Source organism: Spea bombifrons, chromosome 1 (genome assembly GCF_027358695.1).
Source record: "Spea bombifrons isolate aSpeBom1 chromosome 1, aSpeBom1.2.pri, whole genome shotgun sequence".
Taxonomy (NCBI): Eukaryota; Metazoa; Chordata; class Amphibia; order Anura; family Pelobatidae; genus Spea; species Spea bombifrons.
Window position 1 is genome coordinate 120,633,029 of NC_071087.1, and position 26,604 is coordinate 120,659,632.

The window sequence follows — 26,604 nt, forward strand, 5'->3', positions numbered from 1 at the left end:
TAGAGTTCATTGCGCCTACAGCCCCAGCAGGAACTGAGGGAGGAAGCAGACAGGAAAGATTGAGTCCTTTTGTCTCTGTACCATATTTGAAGAAAGAGATGCTCGTGCATATTTAGTTTTCTGGTAGGAGGATGAAGATGAACAAGAAAACGTTATGGTTAGCATGATGGATATCCAGTACATAAAACACATTCCACTGCTCAACATGAAGAGTAAAAATGTATAAGCACAGCCGAAGGAATATCAAATAAAACACAGCACATAACTGAGGGCCAGAACGTAGAATGAAGAGCCAGAATATGCCTCCATACAGGTTTTGTGAAAAATGTAAGCACCTAGAGGGGACATATACAGATATTTACACCTTCAGTGAGAAATCTGCTAAAGGGCCTTTGTAACAAAGCAGAGAACAAAGTGACTTTATGGCTAACTATTTCTCTAGAGCGGAAATGTCTCCCTCTTGACTTCAGCACCTGCACTCAAGAAGTCAGGCACAGTCTGTCTTAACATGGCTTTTGTCTAAACTGACAATTCCTCAGACACTGCGTTGAAAGCTTCTTGTCAAATTCTCTTTCTTGTCGATAGTGGAAGTCAAATGTCTGTCTGCTTGTGGGAACTGGATCCTCCTTGACTAGCAGACGGCAGATATTTACACTGGTTTTCTATTCCAAGGACAACTTGTCTGTGCAGGGAAAGCCTGTGAGCACAAACAGGTGCTGGTGCCAAGATGCACGAAACATTCAAGATAGGACCTACAACCGAGCTCTGTTTCCTGAAGGGAAATTCATTTTGCCATAACTGTATTACAAGCTCTATTGTACGGTTAGGCAAACTTCGTAGGCTTTAGTCTATGAACTCAGATGATGGAGTGTAGGACACTAAATTCCACAGCCAGTTTATGTGGTGTTTTAGAGCCCGCGTGCACCCAAAGCGTTATTGTTTGGGCCCTAAACCCAAACCTCTTGTCCTTCTTTCCTCTGCTGATGTCCCCCTTTTCTAAGGCGCTCAGAAAGTATAAATAATGCATGAGCAGTTGAAAAAACTAGATGGACCAAATGGTTCTTATCTGCCAGCAAATTCTATGTTTCTATACGTATACATAAATAACGTCTATTTTCATTTCCCTTGATCTTAGCAGGTGAATTTCAGCCAAAGCATATGTGTACACGTTCCCTGCTCTGTAAAAAAAAAAAAACAAAAAACAAACAGACAAGGTCTACTCAACACTCAAAAGGTTTGACATGAAAATTGACTGAATTACACTTCCTATTCGCATCACTGGAGACGGTTTAGTTTATGGCCTAACAGAGGAATAATAGCCAACAGCCTTACAAAGTTGCCCCTTGGCACCTCCCTATTGGCTTATTGTAGGGTAATATGCATTTTCATGGTTTAAATTGGTTTCTCAATCTTTAATTTTAACATTAAACAAGAATAGATAAACATTAAGGATACCGGTGTATACATGTATATATGATACAATGCAAGCAAAATAAATTATACTTATGTCAATATGGATATCACGTTCTACGAGCCGAGTCCCGCTGATAAGGTACACGGTGCAATTTGTTAAATAAATGTAAAAATTGCACTTTATTTTTTATTAGTAATTAGCACACTATGCAGTTTAGCTTTGAAAAGTTGTTTGGATCTACATCGTATTTTGCTATTCACCGACACAAATAAGTATTTTCAGGATTGTGACTATTACCCTGAAGGTGTTAAGCACCAGATTCCCTCCACTTTATTGTAACAATACAGACACTGCCAAGCGGGGCTGCGGCTTTTCACAAAGACAATAACAGCTTATATAGCTCAGCCTTTAATAAAGACCTAGAGAAAGCCGGCTCCCTAGCAGAGGCGGATAATTGAGGGGTTAATTACCCAGGCAATAAAGTAGGGTTTATGATTTACGGTGCACAGCCAGTCTCAATATTCCAGCAATAAATAAAAGGCTACAGATAAGGAGAGCTGCAGGCAAGGCAGGGCCCAGCATCTTTAATGGGCAGTTATATGACCCGCTGTGCATGTACAGCCAGTAAATCAGCAGAAACATCTTTTATGGAGTCCTGGCTTTTATGATGTCATTAACTTTCCTCCTTATACTTTAAAGCTAATGAAATAAAGTCATGAGGAGGGATCAAAGATGAGCCGCTGCTTTGGGGGAATCTTGTTCTATTCTGTTTCAGTCGCTGGGGAGGGTTATATATCTGCAGTGGGACCGGCTCGGACGCAGATATTGGGGGGGTATTTTATATTGTGCCCTTGTCAGAAGTAAATAATTGCTTTGGAATTACCAGCCTCCGGCATATATATGATTAATAGAGCTGGGTGAAGAAATACACAAAGAACTGTACGTTTTTATTACCCAAATGCTGTGAACGTTACTTTGAAAAGGCATCAAGTGCAAGAATTTAAAAGTATAGACACGCAAACGTTTATTAACTGGAGCGAAACCGCTAGATGCAAGAACCATCCCATGTTCTGCCGAATCTTTGTTCTTGTTGAGACAGACGCGCCTCCTAGTATATCGTAGTCCTTTGAAATGAATCCATGTAGCCAGATACGGATGCCATTACGGTTTCGGAGCAGCAGGGAACAAATTATAGCGTCTTAGATATTTCTTGCTACTGATCTTCCTGTATGAAGCGGACACTTTATGCCTTAAAGTTCATACGCAGACAGTGACGGCGTTAATGAGCCGTGCTAGCGCCCATCTAGCCTAGACCAACCATAATGTGGCTTAACCCTTTCAGTAAAAGGAGGCAGGCATTGCATAGATTGACAAAGAATTCTTCATGCTAATCACAATGAAAAGGTTAAATATTAAAAATGGTTTTCAGTACTGTTTGTGACTACCAATAGTTTTTGTATCTATCTATCTATCTATCTATCTATCTATCTATCTATCTATATATTTATATATATATAAACACAAACACACACACTATGGCCGAGGGATTTACAGCCCAATCATGGTGTGTTATTATAATAAGGGATTATTGAGGAATAGGCAGTTCAATCCTCTGGTTAATGTTAGATAAAACTCCTGTCAATATTATGAGTCAAAGTGCCTCAGTTGATCTGTTCGGCTTTGAATTCTGGATGTGTTATCTTGGTTTAGAGGTCACCAAACCCTGGGAATGGTGGCCAAGCATAGTTGCTTTGTAATAATTAGTTTTACCTCAAGGGCATGAGGACCTGGTCGGCAAGGTTTCGTACACGGGCATCAGTGTTTTTCACCACAATTTGTGGTGTTGGTCACCTTGTTGGTTCCCTCCAGAGGCAGATGGAACTGTTTCATACAGAACTCTGCTCTCTTACTGCTCCTTCATGATGTACACCCTCTGTTGATTCTGAGCGCAAACATATGTTATCATATCAGGGCCCTCAACACTAAAAAAGCGCATACCATGCAATGGAGCACCGAAGAAGGCCGCTCCTGCCACTGGATCACCAGGGTTGGAAGAAGAATAAAGGAGAGAGAGGGAGAGAGAGAAACGTTAGAGATAGGGAGAAAGGGAAGTGTGTGCTAGGATGCTTGTGTGTAAGGGTAAATGTGAATATGTTTCTGGCAAGCACGTTTATTTTGACAGTCAATAAATTACTACTTCTGTTTTGGGCCTAAAGGGAATAAAATGGCTCATTCTACCACACTTCACCACATTGTTTTAATTTTCTTTTTTTAAATATAGCATCTTTCTGCAGTAGCTTTAAAAACGTCCGCTATGAACTATGCCCGTGCCTATCCTTCTGCGAGGACCTGTGGCACAACATTATCTAATGTATTTCCTGTCCTGAAGTTTACCTCCACAAAGACCACCCTTACAATTGCTGCTTGGACCAATCAACAACAATCAGCAACTTAACACTAAGGTAGAGATACCTACACTGCGAAGAACAAAACAGATCTAAAGAATACTTGGAAAGGGTGATTGATCTGCTTTGAAACAACCAATATAAACAATATAACTGCATTAATAAGGAGGACAGCCTTCACAACCTCCCACTCGTGGTAATGGGTAAATTGCATTCATTCTTTCTCTCCTTTTTTCTAAAGTAGATGTGCTTTAGAACAAAAAGGAATTTAGTGAAAGAGCAGATAAAAGGAGGGAGTATGAAATCAAAGAGACTCAATCAAATGAAGTCTTCTGGACTAAATTACCGAGTCTATACCATAGTATGTTCAGCCAGTGGAAATTATTTAGCAACAGCAAACACACAGGCCAAAGACCTCAAAGTCTTTATCCAGGCCACATGACTGATGTGTTGCCATCCCTGCAGTGTTTAGCAGCGATTCTTATCTGTTGCTAGAGGCAACAACCAGGGTCCCAGCATGGGGTCCAGCAGCAGGTCTCCTTGCTGAAGCAGGCCCACACAGGGACAGACAAATAGGCTTTTCAGCCGGACGGGTCTCATGGGGGGTTTTGACATAAAGGGACCCTTCAGAAAGGCTGGAATTGTCAGTCATTGGTGGATTCATGCTGGGCCATTAGCTTCTGTTACTAATTTGCACTGGATGGAGGAGGCTGAGCTGCATGAACACCTGCAAGAGGCTCTGCTGTGAATTGTGGGAATAGCTAATTTCCACAAAAGAGATGGCATGAAGGGGCCAGGCAGTCACTGTCCATTTATTTAAAGGGCTCTGAGGGTGCCTCTTGGAGAAACTGATTTTTGTGAAAAAAAACAAACACTTTATGGTGTTTGTAAGAGTAGATATAAATGCAGTAAGCCAAGAGCACTTGCAGGTTAAATATAATATAATGCTGGAACATCACAAAGTCAAGTTGGTAATCTATAAACCTCATAACCACTAAGCTTTATGGGAGGATGTCTTGTATGTATGAATGAATGTGTATTTTTACAGCGCTGTTGAATACGATGGCGATATATAAAACAAAATACTACTACTACTGGAACTGGTATACTTAGCGCTTTACGGCTTAGAGTATAATAAAGGAGAGATATATTAAGTGCAGCCATAAAAAGTACAGTAATCATGCAGTTTGACGGGGGTCATGTCAAAATCTCAAAATCAAAATGTCAAAAACCTTTTCGCTCCAGACTTGCTCTACCTACATAGTTTTAGAAGTGTAATGCCATAAACAGATACTTGGACACAAACCCTGCACCCATACATGGTGACTTACTCTTTGTTAAGGAGCGTCTGAGCAATAATCAAATGCACACTTCAAATTATTTTTCTCCAAACCGTAAAGGACGTATGGTCTGATCAGTAGAGCTAATGCCTTTCTGTTTAAAAAGCGTGACCTTCCACATTCAGAGTGACTTAAGCCAAAAACATCATAATTTCCTATCCCAGCACACATTGGCTCATCTGTGGTTTTATCAGATTCCTTTGCTTTACGATTCCCAGCATGCCTTCAGGCCTTGCCAGACCAGTCCCTGGCTCTCAAATATCAACGCCTAAAGCCAACAAACTAAATAATGGATAGAATATGTCTTCGTATTGTGTAGTGTCTGTCTGGCTTCAGTATTCTCACGGCTCTGCTCCATCTCCCCTGGCAGGACAGATGACCTGTTTTCACTTATTATTACATCCCACTTCTAATTCGTTTATAGGAAACAGCATCTCTGCAAAGACAAAAGGCTAAGATAGCTGCAGTCTTGGATTTACTACTGCTAAATAAAATAAAAATGTGGAAAGCTCAGTAATTGGGATTTTCAGTCTTTTTTAATCTTGGCTTTGGTTTGTAACGCATCACTAACCACGTACACCTTCCTTTATAACTAAAGATAGCAGGATCTACAGTCTACCACTACTAATCCTTGCCTCAAGTTAGTATATTATGCAAAGCTGCCTGATTTGAGTGGGGGTACTTATGGATGGCTATACACATATCACTGATCCTGAAACGTACATTTTTGATGAGTCCATGATTGAAGAGGACATTTTGTCACATATTGCAGAAGATTCAAACAATCAACAAGAAATGAATCAAGTTCCCATTGTCTCATAAAATGCATTTTAAAATTGTACACAAAGCATCTGGACTGCCCACATTTGACAGTTTGTGTAATTTCTTGTATGTGTTATGCTTCAGTCTATGGGGAGAGATGTATCTATTTGTAAAACGCCTGCTGCCACTGTGTTGGCATTAAACTGCCAAGTCTGATCTGTCATCGGTTGGTGCGACTGAGTCTCTAAAAATATACAACGCTAGTTTTCTTATGTATTTTACAGATGAGCACTGATAAAACCCAAAATTTACATTCCTGTGTGTTTCAAGCAGTAGTGCTCCATCTAAAGTGAGCAGTAAAACACAGACAGGCTTCAAAAGGGACCGCTGGAAACCCATGCTGCGATCTGTAATCAGTGTAATGACAACACTGGAATCGATATTTTGAGTGCTGGGCAATGCAAGAATCTTGGTTTTCTTTAACACAACACTGGAAAACACTAGAATATCTCTCCTTTCCTCTCATTTTAGGGGAAAGACGATATGCAATTGCCAGACACATACATATTAACACACAGCCTGCAGCAGAATCGCTGCTACCGTGCGCTCTGCACCATGAATATTTTTAACATGGATTAACATGGAGGCTTTGACGTTGCATGGATTGCATATGCAGGAGCCCCCAGACGAAGCGCTCAAACTGGCCTTAGAGCTAAAGAGAGCATCTTTTCCGTAAAACTTTAATTGGTAGCCTGACAGTATCTAATTTGTACAATGTGGCCCTGGCGGTGTTGTTAATAATGCATCAAAAGCGCCGCCCTAATGGATTACCACATGCTACTTCGATAAGGAAGGGCATTTTTTTATTTTGGATATAGCGGATTCTACAGGGCGGACTTGACAAACTGGTCACACAAACAGTTTGTAAATGCAGCAAAAAGGCTGACACAAGTGATCATGATTTATAATCACTTATAGTGGGCCAAGCCCTGGGAGCATCTCCTGCAAGATGTGCTTGGCTGGCCCAGTACGATAAATATTGAAATCCTCTTACGTGCTGAACTATACATTATACACATACCTGGGAACATCCAGAACATCAGTTACAGGGAGTCCTGCCCTTTCAGGATGCGTTTAGGCGATCCCGCTGAAGTTGCCGGTGGTCCTGCTGATGTAGCAAGCGGCGGTAGCCCCAACATGCAGGAAAACACTGTGGGTGGGGGATGTCGCAACGACACTGCCGAGACCCGGATTTTCTGCGTGGTGACCAAGAGATGCACTGCTACATGACACTTGGCAGTGTGGGTCCTTCTTATCAAATAGTGGAACCAGTGAGTTATTTGGTGCCACTGCAGAAAACTTACCTTTTTTGATTACTAACAAACGATTACTTCTCTTACACTATTCTTTTATAGATGAAATATATTCAACCTACCCCAAGCCACGCACTGTGGTGGGGGAAAAGTGCATATTAAAAAAAGAAATCTGTTAATCAGACCGGTCACCTTAACAAGGTTATGCTTGGCTACTGCTGTAGAGCAGAGGGTTAGAGGAGCTAGTTATTCTTCAAGTTACAGATGACAAGCGCTTGTTTTTTAGTTCAGCAAATTCTTAGAAAAAGCGTTTTGCAGATGTTATCTGGGAGTGTGGTGGCCGTGCGATAACCGAGTGATTTCCGTCACAGCCAGCCTGAGTGTTTCTACCGCACTGCATTAGGGAAACCACAGCGAGGGAGCCCGGGCCCCCTTGTATCATGCCACAGAGCCCCAGGAGCGATGAAAGGGTGGGAACCTCAGGTGATTGAGTCGGCAGGAAACCAGAGGCAGACCACAGCCTGCGTGCAAGCCTGACCACAGATAACACAATCACAAGAACGAGAGCTTTCAGCACAGACACCTCTTCCTGTGTGAAGGCCGCTTTCTTCATACTTAATAGGGATGTGGAGACTGTGCGGTGTATACTTCCAGATAATTCTGTCGATACAGGCCAGCGTGTTTATGACATCTATTTTCACACCATTATATGTTGTATCATTATCCATTTGGTGACTGATGAAGGTGTTAGAATGACTGTACAGGCATATATGAACTGTACAATAAACACTATCACACTTATAGAGAGATAGCGGGTGAGACAACACAAGCAGAAGCTCCTGGCATTACAATGAGAAGTTTAACAAATTATTAATGTCTGTGTCAAACGCACAAACTGCTAGTCGCCATCTGCATGGCCTCAGGCAGTTTGTAGAGAACAGAGACTAGAGGATTCAGATTTTATATCAGTGTACATTCAAACTTGCTTTATAGAATGATGTGAGCGATTAATCAAAATAAAACAGATTAGTAAAGTAATATGACAGCAGAAAGTATGTGACACGTATGCAACATTAATTCAATCTTTTAGTAAAAAGTAATAAACGCAACTATTCACTTAAGTCTATAAAGACTGGATGATTGGAGCTTTTGATCAGCTGACACTGCTAACCGTTTTAACACTAGGGGTACCACAGGCTTTTATCCCCCAAAAAAGAGAGAAGGTGAGAGAGGGTAAAAGGAAAGTTGTTTTTGGCACTGGAATTTTTATAAATTCTGTATTTTTAATAAAGCGCCTGAATAAAGTTCTGCGTGTTGTGTCTCTGATCCCACAAACTGATCTAATACCCCAGCAGGTGGGGAGGGGGGCACGTACAATAATAGGACAGCTATTTATAGAAGAAAATTTGCGCGTTTGGGGTTTAGTGAAAATCCTGCCACGTCCACTGATGTGTCAGGGTGAAATCCGGTTATCTCTGCAGCCCGCATCCCAGCTCAGATCATAACCTCCCCTCCCTCCTCCTCCAGCATCTGCACAGAAGCCAAATCCCCCTGTACTCAATTTTCACATCTCCTTAGACAAGTGGCGGATTATTTACGGCTGTTTATTCCTCTACCTCCACAATGTGCAGATCCGGTAAGCGTGCTTATCCCTTGTGACAGGGCTTCAAAGAGACAGCTTAGAGCATTCATTCTTTAAGGTATTTGTAACACACGGAGGAAATGGGATCCTGCTGGATATTACCGTCTCTGTGGGTTTAGCTGCTGATCACAGAAGATGCACAAGTCACTTCTCACCAAGAACCCTCTTAGGCCGATTTGAAAGTGAAGCAAGGCGAAGTTCTTTGTAGACCATTGGACTATGCTCTTTGTATGAGCACAGCACGTGTCTTTCTCTGACCTTCGTTTTAGGCAGCGGTATAGGGGCAGATACATCAGGACCAGTGCAGCACCTAGTGCTAGCCCATACAAGTGTAGGTACAGGTGTTCAAAGAGCACACAATGTAGAGGTCTCAATATTTTGCTATAAAGGCATGTACTGCTTAGCTTTAAAGCATGAAATAATTTCATTTTATGTATATACAATATAATAAAGCATTAAATGGATATCTGAACTGCAGAGCTATCCGCATCACATCACGTAAATAGTAGGAAGAAGATTAAACTGGATGCATTCTAACGTAATATATATATAAATAAAGATTCGTTGAATCAGTTTAGCCAACATACAAAACTGGTGGCTGTCTTTTGGTCAACTACTTATATTGTGTTGACAACCTTTGCAGAATAGTATTAAAAAGTGTATTTTAAGACAATTCGGATGCAAACGCCGTGACCATCGCTGACCAAAGTGCAGCCACATAGGCATGCTGCATTCTTATAAACACAACGTTGACGCGTTTAATAAGAAGCGTCACAATGACCTAGACGCCAGTTAGCACATATATGCGTGCAGTCTGCTATATTCTGAGCTGTTCAATTTTTACTGTTCAGCATTTGTCATTTGAAATCTCCTTTCCTCTCTGTTCAAAGCCTGCCATAGGAAGCTCTACTGCTGAAATGCAGGTTAGCAAGGCCGCTTTGAAGCTCTTAGGTATAAGCGGAGGAAAATGCTGCAAAGAAAGAACTTTTTCTGCATGTAGGCAGTTTGATCTTGAGTTTTTCTCTCATTAGTTCTTTATCTGTTTTGGCTTCTCTCTGCTAGAACATGTTCTATATGAAGCCCGGCACCAGCCATGCAGGGACCCAACCATCGGCGGAATGGATGGCCTGGTGAAAAGAACACTGAGAAGAGAACAGTTCCACCTTACACACCTGATAAAGAAATAGAGCAAAGCTCATTTCTCTAACATACAGAGATGTTCTTCACGTGATTTCATCTGGGTTCGTTACTGAGCATTATAAATAATTGTAGCTTTACTTTGAAAGGGCTCATTAAGAGCGATTCAATTTAAAAGAAAATGGAAAAACTTCCTGATCAAAGTAAACGACTCGTATCTTACGCCTGACATTTTTAGAAAGATCAAGAAAAAGACAGCAGGATTTATTCCAATGCCAGGAAGCACGGAAAAATGTCTGTTTTACAAACACGCTATGTAAACAGCTTGAATGCATTTACTGTAAAATAACAGGACTGCCACCCCCCCAATAAGCAAGCATGGTAGTTCTGTTGCTTAAACAACATTGATATTTATATGGATAGCTACAGCATCCAACATGTACAGCGGTACAAATGTATTAAACACACAGCGTGGGGTGGGATAAACGCATGAAGGTTACCTCATCCAGGGGATTTTTTTTATTTTTAAAGTAGTTAATGCAAGAATCCCCCTTTAAGAAGGATATTGAGGGGGTTCATAAAGAGCATTCCACATACTCTTCTGTAAGATATGGGAAGAAAAGAGTCGACTTACTGAGTAGCCGCGTCCAGAAAGGGATTGAGCGGAGCTCTGTGAAGGAAAGAAAGCAACGTCAGCAATGAGAACAATAGAAACTTTCTTCATTTTTTATAAGCCACACTTAAAATCAAATTGATCCATCGAGCACCAAGATATCCCGTAATATTTGAAGCTCCAGGGGTACCATGCGCTACTCTGAAAAGATGATCAAACCTTAAACCCCCAGAATTCCAGAATTCCTTGCTGCTGCCTGCAAAGAACACAGCAATCTGTACAAATGAATGGTTGCTCAAATGTGAATTATGAGTCAGCTCTGTTAAATCGGCAAAAATCTAAGATCTTCGGCAAAAATATCTGCTTCAAAAAAAAAGTATGCTTTATAATCTATCCAGTGAAGTGCAATTTATTTAAACACATATATTATGACCACAAACTTGCTGCTAGAATACAAGATTCAAAGCACCTGCATAGGGTGGAAGCACTCAAGGGTTTGGATGGGTTATACTAAAGACATGAAAGTACAGCGTTACGTGTTACACATAACAGAAAATACACACACGAGACAGCCGCTGCAACGTGAACAACACAAACAAGCAAGATCTTTGCATCATATGGCTCCAGATCAGGCTCATCTGACTACATACAACGTCCCAAGATCTAATTTGGAAAAATAAAAGCAGCACGTACACAAATCATTAAGGAATATTTCCAGTGTAATGTGATTTCATAGCTTGCAAGAGCAAACTTCTCCTCTTCCACCAGAATGTCTTAATGTGCACTAATGTTAGTCAATTTTGGTATATTGTCAATTTTAATATTATTGTTAATTTTCCCTCTAACTGCTGGTGCTTCCAGAAGTAGGGCTGAGCTGGGCCTGATAGTTAAATCTGTGAGATTTCCACCTTATCTATCCAAACAAGACACACTCTTTTGTACGAGACATTCCTTGGGGCTGTCCTTCATAATGCAGTCATATCAGAGAGGTGAAATGTTCACGATTGGGGAATATACCCCAAAATTGTTTGCTCCCATTCCTTATTTGTTCCAGCAAAAGGCAGAAAAACATATCATTAAATTACTGCTGTTCCATAACCTTACTTCCTTTATTAATACAGATCTATCATTCTGCATTACGCAGAAGAAGAAGAAAATTATCTCTATAAATATTAATATAGTTAATTGTGATAATACTGTCTACAGAGAACATTTTATATTGTATTATTTATTATTGCTTTTACTAATTAATAATTTAATATAATGGAGAGGAGGTAATATGAAATATCCTTATTTTATATTTTTCTCTTCTGCTTTAAGGCTTTAACCTTTCAGATACTTTTGTGCTTTCAATTGGATTAAGTTGTGTGTGTTTACACTATTGTAGCGTAATTAGGCTATAAACATTTGTTTGAAACATAAGGAAACTTGAGATGGTTTTCTCCAAAGGTCTGGAGGAAAAACAGATTGCACATGGACAACTTTGCTGCACGTCAAAGACCACATTACCCTTCTCACTTTCGTGGATCTCAATAGACTTTACTACATTCAAACTGGAGCATGCGATCCTCGGTTACTGGAAACTCGGACTCCCCCAGTCGCCTCTACTGAAAGTTTTAGTATATGGACTGCTTGCACATGCTCAGTTGCACCCATGCAAGCCAACGAAGCAGCAGCTAATTGTATTTATGCTAGGAAAACATTAGTGTACACCCTTTGATTTCATTGGGCTTTAACTGTATGAACAACGATACATAAAACATAAAAGGTCACGGTAAAGACACAGAACATATGTTCGAGTTTATGACGGCTTTGGTAATGTATGGGCTGCATTTTCATCATATTTAACCTTTAGACAGAAAGAATAAAGAAAGAGAAAGTAAGACAGAGAGAAGGGAAATAAATACATTTGAGAGAACGCAGTGTGAAGGCACACTAAAAGCATTGCCGGGGGGGGAAGTCCACTTCAACCCCACAACATCTACAGCCCATACCCTCACTTCAATAGCGTTCTAAACTCCTCCGACGCCGTGAATTCCAGCCACCCGAGCCATGTAGCAGTGTATGAGGTCATCTGATCGGAAGCTCCTCCATCACCCTAATCTCTTCAACTCTCAAGACACATTCCCCCCTGAAGGGCACAGCCAGCATAGACTTCCAATAAACTGGTAAGCAGCGTTTAGTAAGCGTCTGGTCAGAGAGTGTTTATACCCTGAAATCGCCCAAGGGTAATGGAGGAGCATCAGACCCGGGGAAAATGATTCACCAGTCTCTTGATAGTGGAGAAAATGTTCTTCCAAAACGGTTGAATTATCAGGCAATCCCACCACATATTTAAGTATGACCCAAATGATGCCACAACCCTTTTTTTAATGGGAGCTTGGTTCTCATTGAGTAGAACTGGAGTTCCACTGAGCATGTGCAGAAAACATACCACTGTATGCTTCCTGGTAGAGCCCTGTACGGGACTGTTTTCTTAATCCCGCTCCCGCTGAATTTCTGACCATTACCGCCTGCTCCCGCAACGTGTGTGTTCCGCTCCCGCAACATATGTCCAATCAAAACATTATTCACAAACATTCACTCATTCTCTCAATCATGCATACTCGTTCATACAAACTCCCCCACCCCCTTACCTGAACTTCAGATTTCCTGCACACTCCCGCAAGGCTGCCTTCGTGTTGCCCGTACAAATCTCTCTCTCTCTATATCTCTCTCCTCTCTCTCTCTCTCTCTCTCTCTCTCTATATATATATATATATATCTCTCTCTCTCTATATATATATATATATCTATATCTCTCTCTCTCTCTATCTAGATATATATATATATATATCTATATATCTATATATATATATATCTATCTATATCTCTATCTATCTATATCTCTATCTATCTATCTATATATATTACACATTCACACACAAAATGGGCCGGAATTACTCTTCGACCAAAACCAAATTGCAGGATTTGAAAAAAGTAGCAATGTATGAATCGTCATGTTTCTCCTCCCCTATAAAAATGCTGCTAAATCAGGGATGGATCTAGATTCTGGTTTCTCTCCTGCCCCCACCCCCCAGCTTTCCCTTGCAGTCATTCAGCAGGGAAAAGGTTAAACGCGCAACGAGCATACATGTGAATAATGTAGCTGCATTTTCCATTTTCTGCTGGTGACTCAAATGTGAGCAGTGCACCTGCCAACCTTTCCCGCTAAGCCAATAATTGCCAATTTAATCTTTGCCTCTTGGTATCACTCATGTTTAGCCCTTGCTGTGCCCTGAATACATCTTCATTCATCTGGGGGGCCGCTCTTGACAATTAGAGTGTTAGCTTCAACTAACTAGGGCAGGCGGTTTTGCAAGGCCAGGGAGACAATTATTAGTCTATTTTCCCATCATGTAGTGGGTGTGGGGGGAGGGGGGAAATCAAGAACCTGTGACAATTGCAATGAGTTATTTCTCTCTCCCCCTCCCCTCCCCTCCCCCAGCCTGCCTTCACCTTCAGAATATTTCACATTATCACAGCTTTACAACCGCATTCAAATTTTCCATGTTCACAGGGACTGAGGCTTCTATTTAAATGATAATGAGGGACAATCCATTCAATTGAGCGAGGGAGAAAATCCATTAAAACACAGGCAGCTCTTAAGCTGGGTCATGAAACATGAAAGAAAAAAAAACCTCCAGCCCCTCCCTTCTTCCTCCTCTTTAAAAGCCATTATGAGAGACCATGTATGGATTTTTACACGGCCCAGGACATCACTAAAGATTAAGGGAACAATTACACAGAGACATAAACAATATTTAGGTGCCTGGGGATGGAGACGCAGGATGCAGGAAAGGGAAGCCCTAAAGCAAACACTTGAGAGTTAACTCATTAAGTGAAGTACAAAACCTGCCACCGCTCCCCATCACCCCCGTTAATGTAAAGAAACGGGATCTACCGCTTGTCGAAAAGCAGATGGGGACAGACAGAGGGCAAGTCAATCCAACATGTCAGCAGGAGATGTAACGAGCCATGCCCTGCTAAACAGAAGGAAGGAATTCTAATTGGCAGCCTTACTTATAAAACTATCTGCCGAGTGCGATAAACCCATCAAAATGCCCCGGCCACAAAGCTTGATTGAGCGCAAACTCATGGAGCAGCATGACAGGTTTATGAGGTTGCCATGGATACCCTACATTTTTCTCCTCCACTATTTGCCCAAATAGAATTCTGGAGTGTTCCATTCCTCTAAAACGTGTGGGGAGCTTCAATTGTATTAATTGTGGAAAACAATTCTATTTTGCTAAATACACATGAAATGTATTTTAGAGGCTATGTGTAAAGAGGATTTCACTGCATGACAACACAATTATAATGAAAAAGTATTGACTGGAATGCTATCCCATCCTAACATGCAAGGATTGCAATTAATGTTATATTACTGAATTACAACAAAACCGCTGCTCTCAATCCTAGGCTTCTTCTCATCAGCGAGATGCATAGAACCCTCCCACACAAACACACGCACATACACACACACATACATGCACATACACACATACACGCATCCCTCCCATAACTTTTGCCTGTCAGAGCTGTCAACTCAAACACAGCTTTTATCTGCCAGGAGCACATTTCTCCTGACATTTTTAAATAAATACTTTCAGCTCCTTAACACATTTGCAGCAAATACCTCCTTCTCCTTAATGTCATGTTTCTCTCCTTGCAGAATATGAGCCGGGACACTAAAAGCAATACATACAACCACGTGTGTGTCTGTGTATTAATCACAGTGTTTTGATAACGCGTAGTGATTTGTCTGACCACGTACAGTAGCACAGTGTTCATTACTGTCGCTATCTTTAATCACTACTTAAGTGCTCATTAACCCAAGGAAGTAGCTGCTTATTACTATAGAGTGGGTAATATTTGGGTAGGGTGTCTTTGAGCTATTTGAGTGACGGGGTACTTGAATGGACCGGCTCCTATGTGCCTGCTGACTGCTGACAGAACAACAGTTCATTCCATACTGAGCGATTCATCCATCTGTAGAAGGGAGCTGGTTAAATCCAAATGTTATTGTTTTGCGAGCCTCAGAGACTCCCCCCCTCCTTTCCGCTACTTTGCATTCTGAAAAAGAGGCAGTGTTTTCAATTTAAAATCTAAATTAGCTGTCCAATTGAATCTGGCTGGCATAAAGCGTTCCTTGTGACAGGCTGTAGCTATGAAACATATTTTACATTAATAGAACTCAACATGACTCCCACGTGTAGGGTGGAAGCTGGAGGGGGTGATGTGCTCTGCTATTGAAATGTTAAATCCAATATTGCAGAAATTGCAGGCATTTGATTTTTGTTCTCTCGTCTTACTTAAATCTCTCTGGAATAAGGGGCAAATGTAGTTTTAATTAGTTGCAGGAAAATATGTTGTAATGGGGAGACCTGCTGATTGCCAACATGGCTGTTTTTCTGCCAGTGATTAAAATGTCATAATGTGGAAGTGTCCAGTCTGCTGTGAGCGGGTATCGAGTTCTCCTCAATCTCAGGCACACAGGCAGCAGAAGACAATGTGTGTCCAGGAAATGTGACTTGCATTTAATTCCTTTTAATTTTAAGTTACTCTGAATATACAGTAGTATTAATATTATGGCAGTATAGTATACCAAGAACCAGTCAATGGGCAGGCAACCAAGTACTATAAAGGTGCTGCATTTGGTTTAAGAGAGCATTGTCCTGGTTGTGCACGCTTGACAATAGGGATCAGACTGCAAATCTGGTTTACCAGAGAAAATATACAGAGGACTTCAAAGTACCAGGGAGCAGTAGACACATCATGATGGGGCTTTGAGAATGATTAATTATGTTAGAAAACTTAGTGCTGAATTAATGAAAGAGGAGAAATATATTACATAGATGGTGTGTGTGGAGGGGGTTGTCTGGCAAATTCCCTATTCATCAAGCACCTTTCGAAGGCTGCGTATGATGAGGATTGCACTCATAATCAAGAAGTTAGCAACTGGCATAAAGTACAAATGTGTTTCTAAGACTTGCTAGGGTCACTCTGTTAAGTTTCCCCAGCCGGCAGGGTCTAGCAGACCCTTTAACTTTTTTACAGAACTAAATTCATAGGACATCCCAGCCCTTAGTAACTACACCCAATATGGTATCTGCAATGTGAAAGACAACTTACTCAAGTGAGAATGAAGTTGAGTACCAAATACTTTCCCTCCCACGTGAGATTATTAACCTGCCCAATGAGGTGTCTGGCATGAGGCAGCGTTTGGTGGAACTTCCTATGGACATCACAAGCAGCTTCAAGCCATTTGTTTGATATGATATGATACTTACATCACTGAGACGGTCATGGGAGCTGCTACGTTGGGAACTCATTGCTTCCCTGATGCCTCCATCTTCACTGTTCCTGCCATTTCTGTTCCTGGAGCTCTTGATCTGCAAAAGAACAGAAAGTGAATTTATTAATTTGTAATGCTGCTGTAAAGTCTGTATCACCATCACTGAAATACTGCGCTGGACTGCCCTGTAAAACAAGGCTGAAAAGCAAATATTCCAGGACCACAGATAGTCCAACACTGCTGTACCTTGTCAGAGAAACATTAACAATGCACTTTATTCACTGAAGTTGCACTGTATGAAGCACATGATTCAATTGGTGAGAAGATTGGTCAAGAAAACTTGAGATTACCAATACACTGTGCAGGACCAGCCAAACTTCTCCTACAGCAAATGTGGCACTGGGGCTGGCCCTTCACAAGGCACAGTGAAGTTAAGCCGAAACCACAACTCTCTTGCCAACTTCTGCTTTAGTGAATAAACCGCTTGTACTACTTTGTATTTCTCTTAAAGGAATGTAAAATTATATAATAATTATACAACTACATAATACTCAAACACTGACTCAAACAATCAGTATGTGGAAATCCCATTTTCTGTGTCTTTCTAGTTTAGCTCATTAATTAATCTGTATTTAAAATAACAGCAAGGCTGCTGCATACTGAAGCTGTCGGACCTAATGAGGCTGCGCACTGGCAATCAAATTAGAGGCTTGGCTGACGTTATTAACCTTCCTGAGTAAATATCAATTGTTAGATGTGCCAAAAGGGGTCCGGCCCGCTATGTGCTGCTAGAAATTACAAGGACCTCTTTGCAGCTGTGACAGATCGTGTTCATTTACACCTGCTGCCTGCATCTGCGATGGAGAAGCCTGCCTAACCTCATCAGCAATTACTCTAATTAGTTAAAATTAAGAATTTGCAAAACAGAGCGCCCCCTACAGTTCTGCAAGGATCCGATGTTCCGTGCATCACGTGAATGAATACGTGTTCAAAGGCAGAGGTAAGAGGCGTTGGGATATGCGCACAGCTATCCTGTATATGAGACCAAGGACCATATAATAGAAGTTTTAATGAGCAACAAAAGGGCTGGTGAGATGGGCCAAATGCTTACTAAATAGGCCTCAGCACATCCGGCCTGTAGCTCATATAGCAGTATAGACGGACAAGCTCCATCCGGGAACTCCATCTGTCTGATTATTTTGACCCTGAGTAGCTAAAGGCTGCCCATTTAATGTGATTTCCTACAACAAGGTGTGAGTATCAAAAACAAACATTTGCATTCCAACAATTTCTGCTTATCCCAGGACAAACAAATGGACAAAATAACACCCAGAGAAGATGTGATCTGCTCTTTTGTTTTTGAGCCAACACAGGATCACATGTTCTTTTCCTCTGAAGTGCATGAGTGCTAGGAATAATCGTATTCCACTACTACGACCTCCATCTCTGCTACTGATATCTCATTGCAAGAATGACACATAGCTGAGCTTCAACCCGCATCCTCCCAGTGCAGCATTTAATCACAAAGTAACCAAAGCGTAATGCATCTTTCTACGATTGTGGCGTCCAGCCAAATAAAAGCTTCACGCTGGGCATTCTGCAAGGATGTAAGACCAATGCAGAATACTAAATTCTATCATTAAAGCTCCAGCCTTCGCTCCTTGACGCATTAACCAAAATGGGAAAATGTTCTGCTAGCAAATATTTTTGCAGCAATGGCTTTTGTTTTATTTATTATCTGGACACACAATACAAATACAAGTAAAGAGTTGTTGGGCAGGATGAGTGCATTCATCTCACCGAGCTGCTCCACTTCTCCATTTTCTTACGGTGTTTTGGGTTTTCCAATGCCACCGGAAAACCGTGTGTGATAAGCATCACTTTTCAGATCACAGACAGGCTGCCCTGGCTCATTATTAATAAATACACTTCCATTTATCAAAAGCTCCCTTTGAGCTCAGCAGGGAGCCTTGGGGCAAAAGGAGACAAATTCTTTTCTTAAGTCATTCTGAAAGGTGGCGGGCGATGGGACCCTAACCCCCATTAACTCCGCAGAGTTCGCCTGCCCTCACAAGGAGGGAGAGGGAGATGCTTCTGCAGCGGTAAACTCGCACTGATCCCGTGCCATCTCAATATATTTGTTCATTATCTTGCGCACACACAGAAGCATTTGGAAATGTACTCGGGGCACAGGCCAAATTGAATCATCTGCCTTCATTTTCCGCACGAACCACGGCTACAGCTGCTGCAAACAGGCTGAACGCTTATTTATCCGTCTAACAGGCTGGTTTCCCCCTCGTTCTTAAAGGTGCAGGCCGTACGTTCCGTGCTGTACAGCTACCGACGCATTTTGGTAAATGTCCCAAGGGTCAGGCCAGGCACAATGTCGAGCAGTAAAGAGTCACACAGACCTACCAGGAGATAGAAGGTGCTTAAGGTACTAGGCATGATTTATAACTGCTACATATACACTGCGTGCGTTAACTTTGGTTCTCTCATCATGACTATGTTCAAAAAAGCCTAGCGAGGACCATCTACTGGCCAGCTAGCCACACCGTCCCACATGATCACAGATATAAAGGGGTGAAAGCACGGGATGGCCAAAGCCCAGCACCAAAAATACATCTCTACTGCTGGATTTCATCCACCTCGGTGTGAACCGGGGCCCAAGGACACAGCATTCTCTCTTATTATGATTGGATGCATCACAGCTAATATCTTGCCTCCGTTATTTCCTCACTAAATTACCTTTAATGACCATCGGCTCCGTTAAAAAGGCAATTTACTGCCTTAATAAATACAAATGGACATTTTAATTACAAATATATTGGAGGGTATCAAAAAAGCTTATAGAGATTAAATTGGCCAAAACTCCAGATATGAGAACTTTCCGGATCATTTAAAACAGACAAAACTGTAAAGCACAGAATATGTCATTTATCTGTAAAACACTAACTGTAGCGAGAACGGCACAAATTAAAAACTCAACTATCTCATCAAGTCTCTTCCACTTAATATTAGGGAAAACATTACCGTAATTTACCGGAATAGAAAACTTTTTTGAAGAAGAGGAAGAAAATAAAAGATGATATCTTCTGTAAACAGCCAAAATCTTCAGTATGCAAAGACACTCTTTATTACCAAGATGCCTTTTTGTTGATAAAATGATAAATGTTTGCCTTTTTTAGTAGATTAAACAGATAAGAGGTCACTGATTAACTAAATGAACTAAACACATTTGTTACTCAAAGTAAAAAAATACTAAATTATTTTGGAGACTTGTAACGTATCATGGATGAAGACACATAGTAACGGAGGTTTTCACACCAGAACAGGCTCTCTCCCGTCCTATGCAAAAAATACAGTATATACAGCGCCTTTCTCCCAGCGGGACCCAAAGCTCTCGGTATGAACCCAATCGGCAGATGAATAACAAAAAGTGATAGACAGATAGAATTTAAAGCACTAACGTCACTGAATTAATGAAGTGCAGTAATTTTACACACTGCCGAGCAGATTTTTAACATGCGGATTCCAGTGCCTTTAGGAAGCCATCTGGTTCTGCAACAGTACCCATAGGAAAACTTAATAGCTAGAAAGTAAAAGTCTCCTTTAACCAGGTCGCCTCTTTGTAAGTACGGGTGAATATCACTAGCTGAGAGGCGGAAATATCAGCAAATAGCGCAGCACAATTCGCTGACAGGTCTCGTATACTATTTTTTGTTTAAAGGGACTATCCAGTCATGATATCCACTTTAATGCATTTGACAGCTAAGACAATCCCTTTTCATTTTTGTGATGTCCACTTTGGGGTCTAACAAGACTCCACCGTGAAGGTGCCAAGGAAACGATCCCTGTGCTTTCTTGACACTGATTGCTTGCTTGAAAAGTAAGATCAGAGAGGAGACGGGGAGCTGCAGCTTCTGCATAAGTATTTCTTCTGCAGGGCAAATTCATGTATAAGAAAGTAGTTACAGAAGTATTTATAGTTCAGGAGGCTCCATGAGACACTGGAGCGCCCCTTTAAACAGCAGTCACACCAAATGTTTTCGTTCTTTACCCTGTTCATGCTCGGCAAACAGCCCACTAGACATGATCCGGTTCGCAGGTGTTGGCAGCACATGGATTGTCATGGTTCACCTAGGAGGACACAGGGACTTCCATATGAATGAAAAAAGGAGAGCCTTTCGTGCAACCACCTTCCGTGTTTTGTACAGCTGCCTTCCATTGTACAACTCGGCTAAAACCCATAACAGCCAAGTGTTCCTGCATTAGTTGGACAGTCCTGGTTTTTTAATCAAGTCCTACCACACAGGGTTGGCCGGCATTGTAAGGATTGAAATAAATGGGCGGACTAGTGATAAGATACACTACTCGATATCTTCCAAATAAAGCAGTTGTTCTGTTTTTGTGAAAATAGTGTTTATAATGTGTCGTGTAAACGAGGGCCTAAGTGATAACAATCTCCCAGTTTACATTACTTTCCAGGGGTGTTATCACGCCAAAGCCTCGCTACAAGCCTTCCAGACACAGAAGACAGCTGCTGCTCTGCGCATGCCCGCTAAAGGTAATTAAGATGTTTTTACTTATTTGGAGGCAGATTTTTCCTTTAAATGGGAACACAGAAAAATAGTGTCAATGGAATAAACCATCATATTTTTAAGCAAAAAATTACAAGGCCCCCCTCATTACAATATTATCGGAAGACAAAGAGTCACGCAAGGATTGGTCTGTTCATTATCAAAGGCAACGCATGCAGCAAAATATATGACAGAGGAATAGAGACTTCAGATGTAATTGAAAACGGGCAGCTTGTACATTCGGAATAAAATACATGCTCTGCTTGTAGGGTTGTTAAGTAAAAATATTAACATTTGGCTCTGGAACTGAGAGAAAGCAGAGAGCAGTTGGCCAAAACGTGCCCTCGGTGTCTCAGAGTAGAACGTCTGATGCTCTCAGCTCCTAACGAGACAGACTGGGAAAATTCCCTGGCTTGCTTGGATATCTCCCGCCGAGTGTATCTGGGCGCTTTGGCGATCGCGTATTCCCCTAGAACCTCAGTAATCACTTTGAATGGCAAGTTATTTGCTATCTGGGCCACATCGGTTTTATGGCTTCGTCGAATTACACAGAATAGGTCTCTGCGCTTAGAGAAAAATCTGGCCTTTTCTTCTCTATCTCAGGTGCTAAACTGTAAAAGATTTCAATGAAAAAACAGAGAAAACATTATGGGCAAATATATAAATATGACACAAGACAGTAAAAGGAAATAGCCCCAACCGGACCTCCTCTCAAACCGTTAAAGAATACGGATGCTTTAAACCTCACAATCTTACGCAGCATTAGAACCATCATTCCTACCACTATTTAAAGTCCAAACCATTCCGGGAAACATTTTTGGTTCATTCATAATTTTTGCCAGGAATACTTAATCGTGTGACATAATAACAGACACTCATAGGTTGTTGCCACAGAAACGTGTTTATGGAGAAATTTCTCTAAACGTTGACTTGCTTGGTAGCATTACCAATACGGCTCTAAATATAAGACGCAGCGAGCCTTTATCCTACTGCAGAGCGTTAAATATAATGCCCCAAAATAACTTCATGATCAGCGACGGGCGCCCGGGAAATGGCCACATAAACGTTCCTGTATACTGCCTAGAACCCTAATGAAATGTTAAAAGGGGTATATCTATTTTAATAGTGGAATGAAATGACAACGCTACAGGAAAGACCGGGAAAAAAGGGTTACACCAGAAACAGACTAACTATAAATAAGAGACACCAGCACAGCTGCACAGGAACAACGGCGTGTTTGTGGAACGAAATCTGTTCGCAGCTATAATTGAACTGTACAGATCTGTGCAGAGATCACTTTGGAGCAGGGCTTAAATATCAAACATTTGGTAGCGAGCAGAGTCCTAAGGGAGCTGCGTAAAAGAGTTGGGAAAACATTGGGCTTTTTTGGAAGGAGCTTGGTTTGAAATTGTCAGATCTGATTACAGCGTATGTGAGGCGGCTAACTTCTCTAGAGGGTAATGAAGACTTTGCTATGGGGCCGATCGGAGTGTATTGCAAGGATCGGTATACATAAGGATATCAAATGATTTTACGATAATAGAGCTGAGGAATTTATAATCCCAAATGCTTTAAAAGGGAAATCCCACTAAAAGCAAATTTATGTAAGCTGCCATTAGTAAGACTCCGTGTACATAAACATTTATACAAATAATGTGGCCAGCAGCTAGTAAGAATGTTCATGTTAATCGTTATCGGTACCTTTATAGTACGAACAATGTATACCGTAAATAAAGAGAAACTGATACATAAGGGCTTAGGACCTAGAGGAATATCACAAAACCTGTAACTATAAAGGGGTAATTGGGGATGGCCCATCATAACGCATAGTCAAGGTGGAGAATGCCGACATGTCTCTTGACAACTCTTGCTTTAGTAAATAAACCTCAAAGGCGCAATACCTCAGCATTGCCAAGGTTTTTTGGGGATATTTTTTCTCCAGTGATAAAAACAGAACTTCCTTACCTGACTCTACAAGGCAAACCTTCCTAGGACAGTCCAGAAGGCGAGGCCAGCATAGTAAGTGAATAACTCAAATATTTTACAATCAAACCTTACTGCATTGGGTGGTGGGTAATAAAGTAGTCAAGTTCTCGTCAACAGAATAGGAAATCACTGTACAGTGTTATTGTATGAAGTCAGGTCTTATACTAATAAATGGGGACACCTGGAAACTCTCTGGGTTTGCTGGGAGAATCCGGTTTAAGCACCGTTTCTCCAGGTCACAATGGAGAGTCGGGGCACTCCTCGTCTTACCACTTTCAAATTTCAGCATGTAGGGCTAGCCCTGCACCAAACCTCAGCAGACTGCTGACTGATGTCAACGGGGCCGCCCACCGATGTCAACGGGGCCGCCCACCGATGTCAACGGGGCCGCCCACCGATGTCAACGGGGCCGCCCACCGATGTCAACGGGGCCGCCCACCGATGTCAACGGGGCCGCCCACCGATGTCAACGGGGCCGCCCACCGATGTCAACGGGGCCGACCACCGATGTCAACGGGGCCGACCACCGATGTCAACGGGGCCGACCACCGATGTCAACGGGGCCGACCACCGATGTCAACGGGGCCGACCACCGATGTCAACGGGGCCGCCCACCGATGTCAACGGGGCCGCCCACCGATGTCAACGGGGCCGCCCACCGATGTCAACGGGGCCGCCCACCGATGTCAGTAAAGCATCCCTCACATCCCAAAAAGTAAGGGCTCTGTGCAGGCGAAGCCTGAATGAGTATAATGAAGAACACTTTAGTGTTTAATGTCTGCTTTTGAGGTGCTTAAGAAAGCCCATCAAATGTGTCAATCTTTGACACGCCAAGCAAAGGATTGCAGCATTACACACTCAGTACCCTACAGGCAGCCACAGTTTTTCAGTCTATTTACAATATTCAGTTTTTATGTAAACTGTCATTGTGCATCACATGATGAATCATATGTACAGTCCTGAGTATTCCATTTTAATACGCAGCACTCGTTATTGTAAATAGTTCTGCTACACATTTTCGGTGTCCCTTATTTCGTTAAATAGCGTCAACAATTTACGCGGAAATTCTCAAAATACATATATTCAAGGGTATGACAAAACTAGAACCAAGAGACTAAGACAAACCAATACATTAAAGAGGACCCTGCTCGCAAGCTTACAATCTTTATGAGCAGCCAACGTGGGACAAAAGTCTGCTGTTAGTCACCAAAGAGTTTGTGCAGTTCTTTCTGAAAATGACTGCCAGAGTCCAGCCATCCCTGGACGTCTTTCTTACACAGGTTTTTGGAACAACATGGAGTAAAAGCCCCTGATCCCTGAGTGACACACAGGAAGAACTCCTTGCGTGCCATTTGAATCAGATGGTGGGGAGCAAATGCGACCCCAGTTATTACACAATAAAGAAAGACTCTGTATGGTGACCGACGAGAAGAAGCATAAACAAGAAGATCACAAGGCTTGAGGTACACGCACACTATAAGAAACACTCTATTACTAAATGACATCAATAGTATAGAAAATCCATTCAGACTGCATCAAATTCTGCCATAGTGGAAGATGGCAATTCTATGAAGGTCAAGAGTTGCGGTATTTGAAAGGTATATAATAACACACAAATATTACAGCACTCGATCACTTATCACCCCATTCTCCTTTCAACACCCTGATACCATCAACCTATTCACCTCAAACCACACAGCTACCCATCACCCCATTCTCCTTAGAAACACCCTGATACCATCATTGTATTCCACTATGGCACATCATTACCCATTACCTATTCCCCTTAATGCTACACCAATAGTATTTCAAGGTTCTTCACCAAAATTTTCTCTCTGCTATTTATATGTTGATATTAATTAAGAAGAGGTGATGATTATAAAATGCTGGATCACTGCTTTGTCAAAATGGTACAAGAGGAAATAGGCATTTCCCATGCAGCCGACGGCATAGAACACATTAGAAACATATTGTATGCTGAATGTGGGATTAACAGATAAGGGCGACAGTCGGTAGGGAATGAGCACAGATGCTGTCTCCAGTTTCCATGGTTCATAAAAAGAATCATGTCGATATGGTAGCACCAATAAAGTCTATGCTAGATGTCTCCTTTTACTAGTGACACGTGGAATATAAACACACCTGGGCTCAACATCTACCCTGAATAATGGAGTTTTAGAGGAGCAGGTTCTCCAGCTCAATGACACATAACACACCACCTCAACTACAATTAGCAGGGCAGAGATACAGAACGGTTACAGCCGAAACAGAAAAGCTTATCCAATGACTAGGTCTTTGGGGGACTCGGTAGCCTTAAGCACAAACATAATTCTTTCAGGACAATAAAAATAAAGTGAAATTTTAAATGCGTGGCAAAGACATTCTAATAGAACCTGCACAACAATAACACGGCCTGAAATCTGCTATTCTTAATTAGCTTCCAGCACGGCTGGGCTTTGTAATCAGCCTTTGCTGATTAAATGACAAGAACAGCCTTCCGATGCATACGGTGATTGGTTAATGCGCTGTTTCCAAGGTGTTACATCTAAAATTGCCTGTGAATTGATTTCTTTTATTGAATTAATAAGTGTTATCGTACAGTACAGAAGGTAATATTGCCACTGGATGTGAGCGATAACGTATAATTACAGAGAATCAAAGCCTAATCGGCCTAGCCGAGCCAGGTGTCAACGTTTTAATTGTAGTTGGGGAATGTGCTGTAACATAGAAGATTAAAAAAAAACAGACAGCAGACGGGCCTGAAGCAAGCAAAACGCGAGCCTCGTGTCATTATAATGCACCATAGGTTTCACATCTTTCACAGGAGTGTTCTGTAGGTTATGTATCGATTACATCCCCATCAATGTTTTTGGGAACCCTGAGATTTTTTTTTACTATAAGATACAAATAAATAATGTTCAAAGGTTTTTGAATCATCCTGCTGTGATTTTGCGCAGGAATGAGAGAGTTATGTTTGCAAATGAATAAACAAACACAGATGATTAGTTAAAAGGCCAGGCTGCAACGTACATCATGAAGTAATAAATAGCGCTTCCCTATGAATTGTATAGCTGT

The 26,604-nt window shown here is 41.6% G+C and overlaps 1 protein-coding gene across 9 annotated transcripts in view; it reads right to left on the reverse strand.

Moving 5' to 3' along the window:
* Positions 1 to 26,604, reverse strand: part of FBRSL1 (fibrosin like 1) — a 228,666-nt gene that overhangs the window by 113,055 nt on the left and 89,007 nt on the right. For all 9 annotated transcript variants that reach the window (XM_053471388.1, XM_053471396.1, XM_053471412.1 and 6 more), the window contains exons 3-4: positions 16,959 to 17,060; positions 10,648 to 10,683 (exon numbers count right to left, since the gene is read on the reverse strand). In XM_053471388.1, coding sequence (XP_053327363.1) covers positions 10,648 to 10,683; positions 16,959 to 17,060 — 138 coding nt within the window. The remainder of the gene's footprint in view (positions 1 to 10,647; positions 10,684 to 16,958; positions 17,061 to 26,604) is intronic.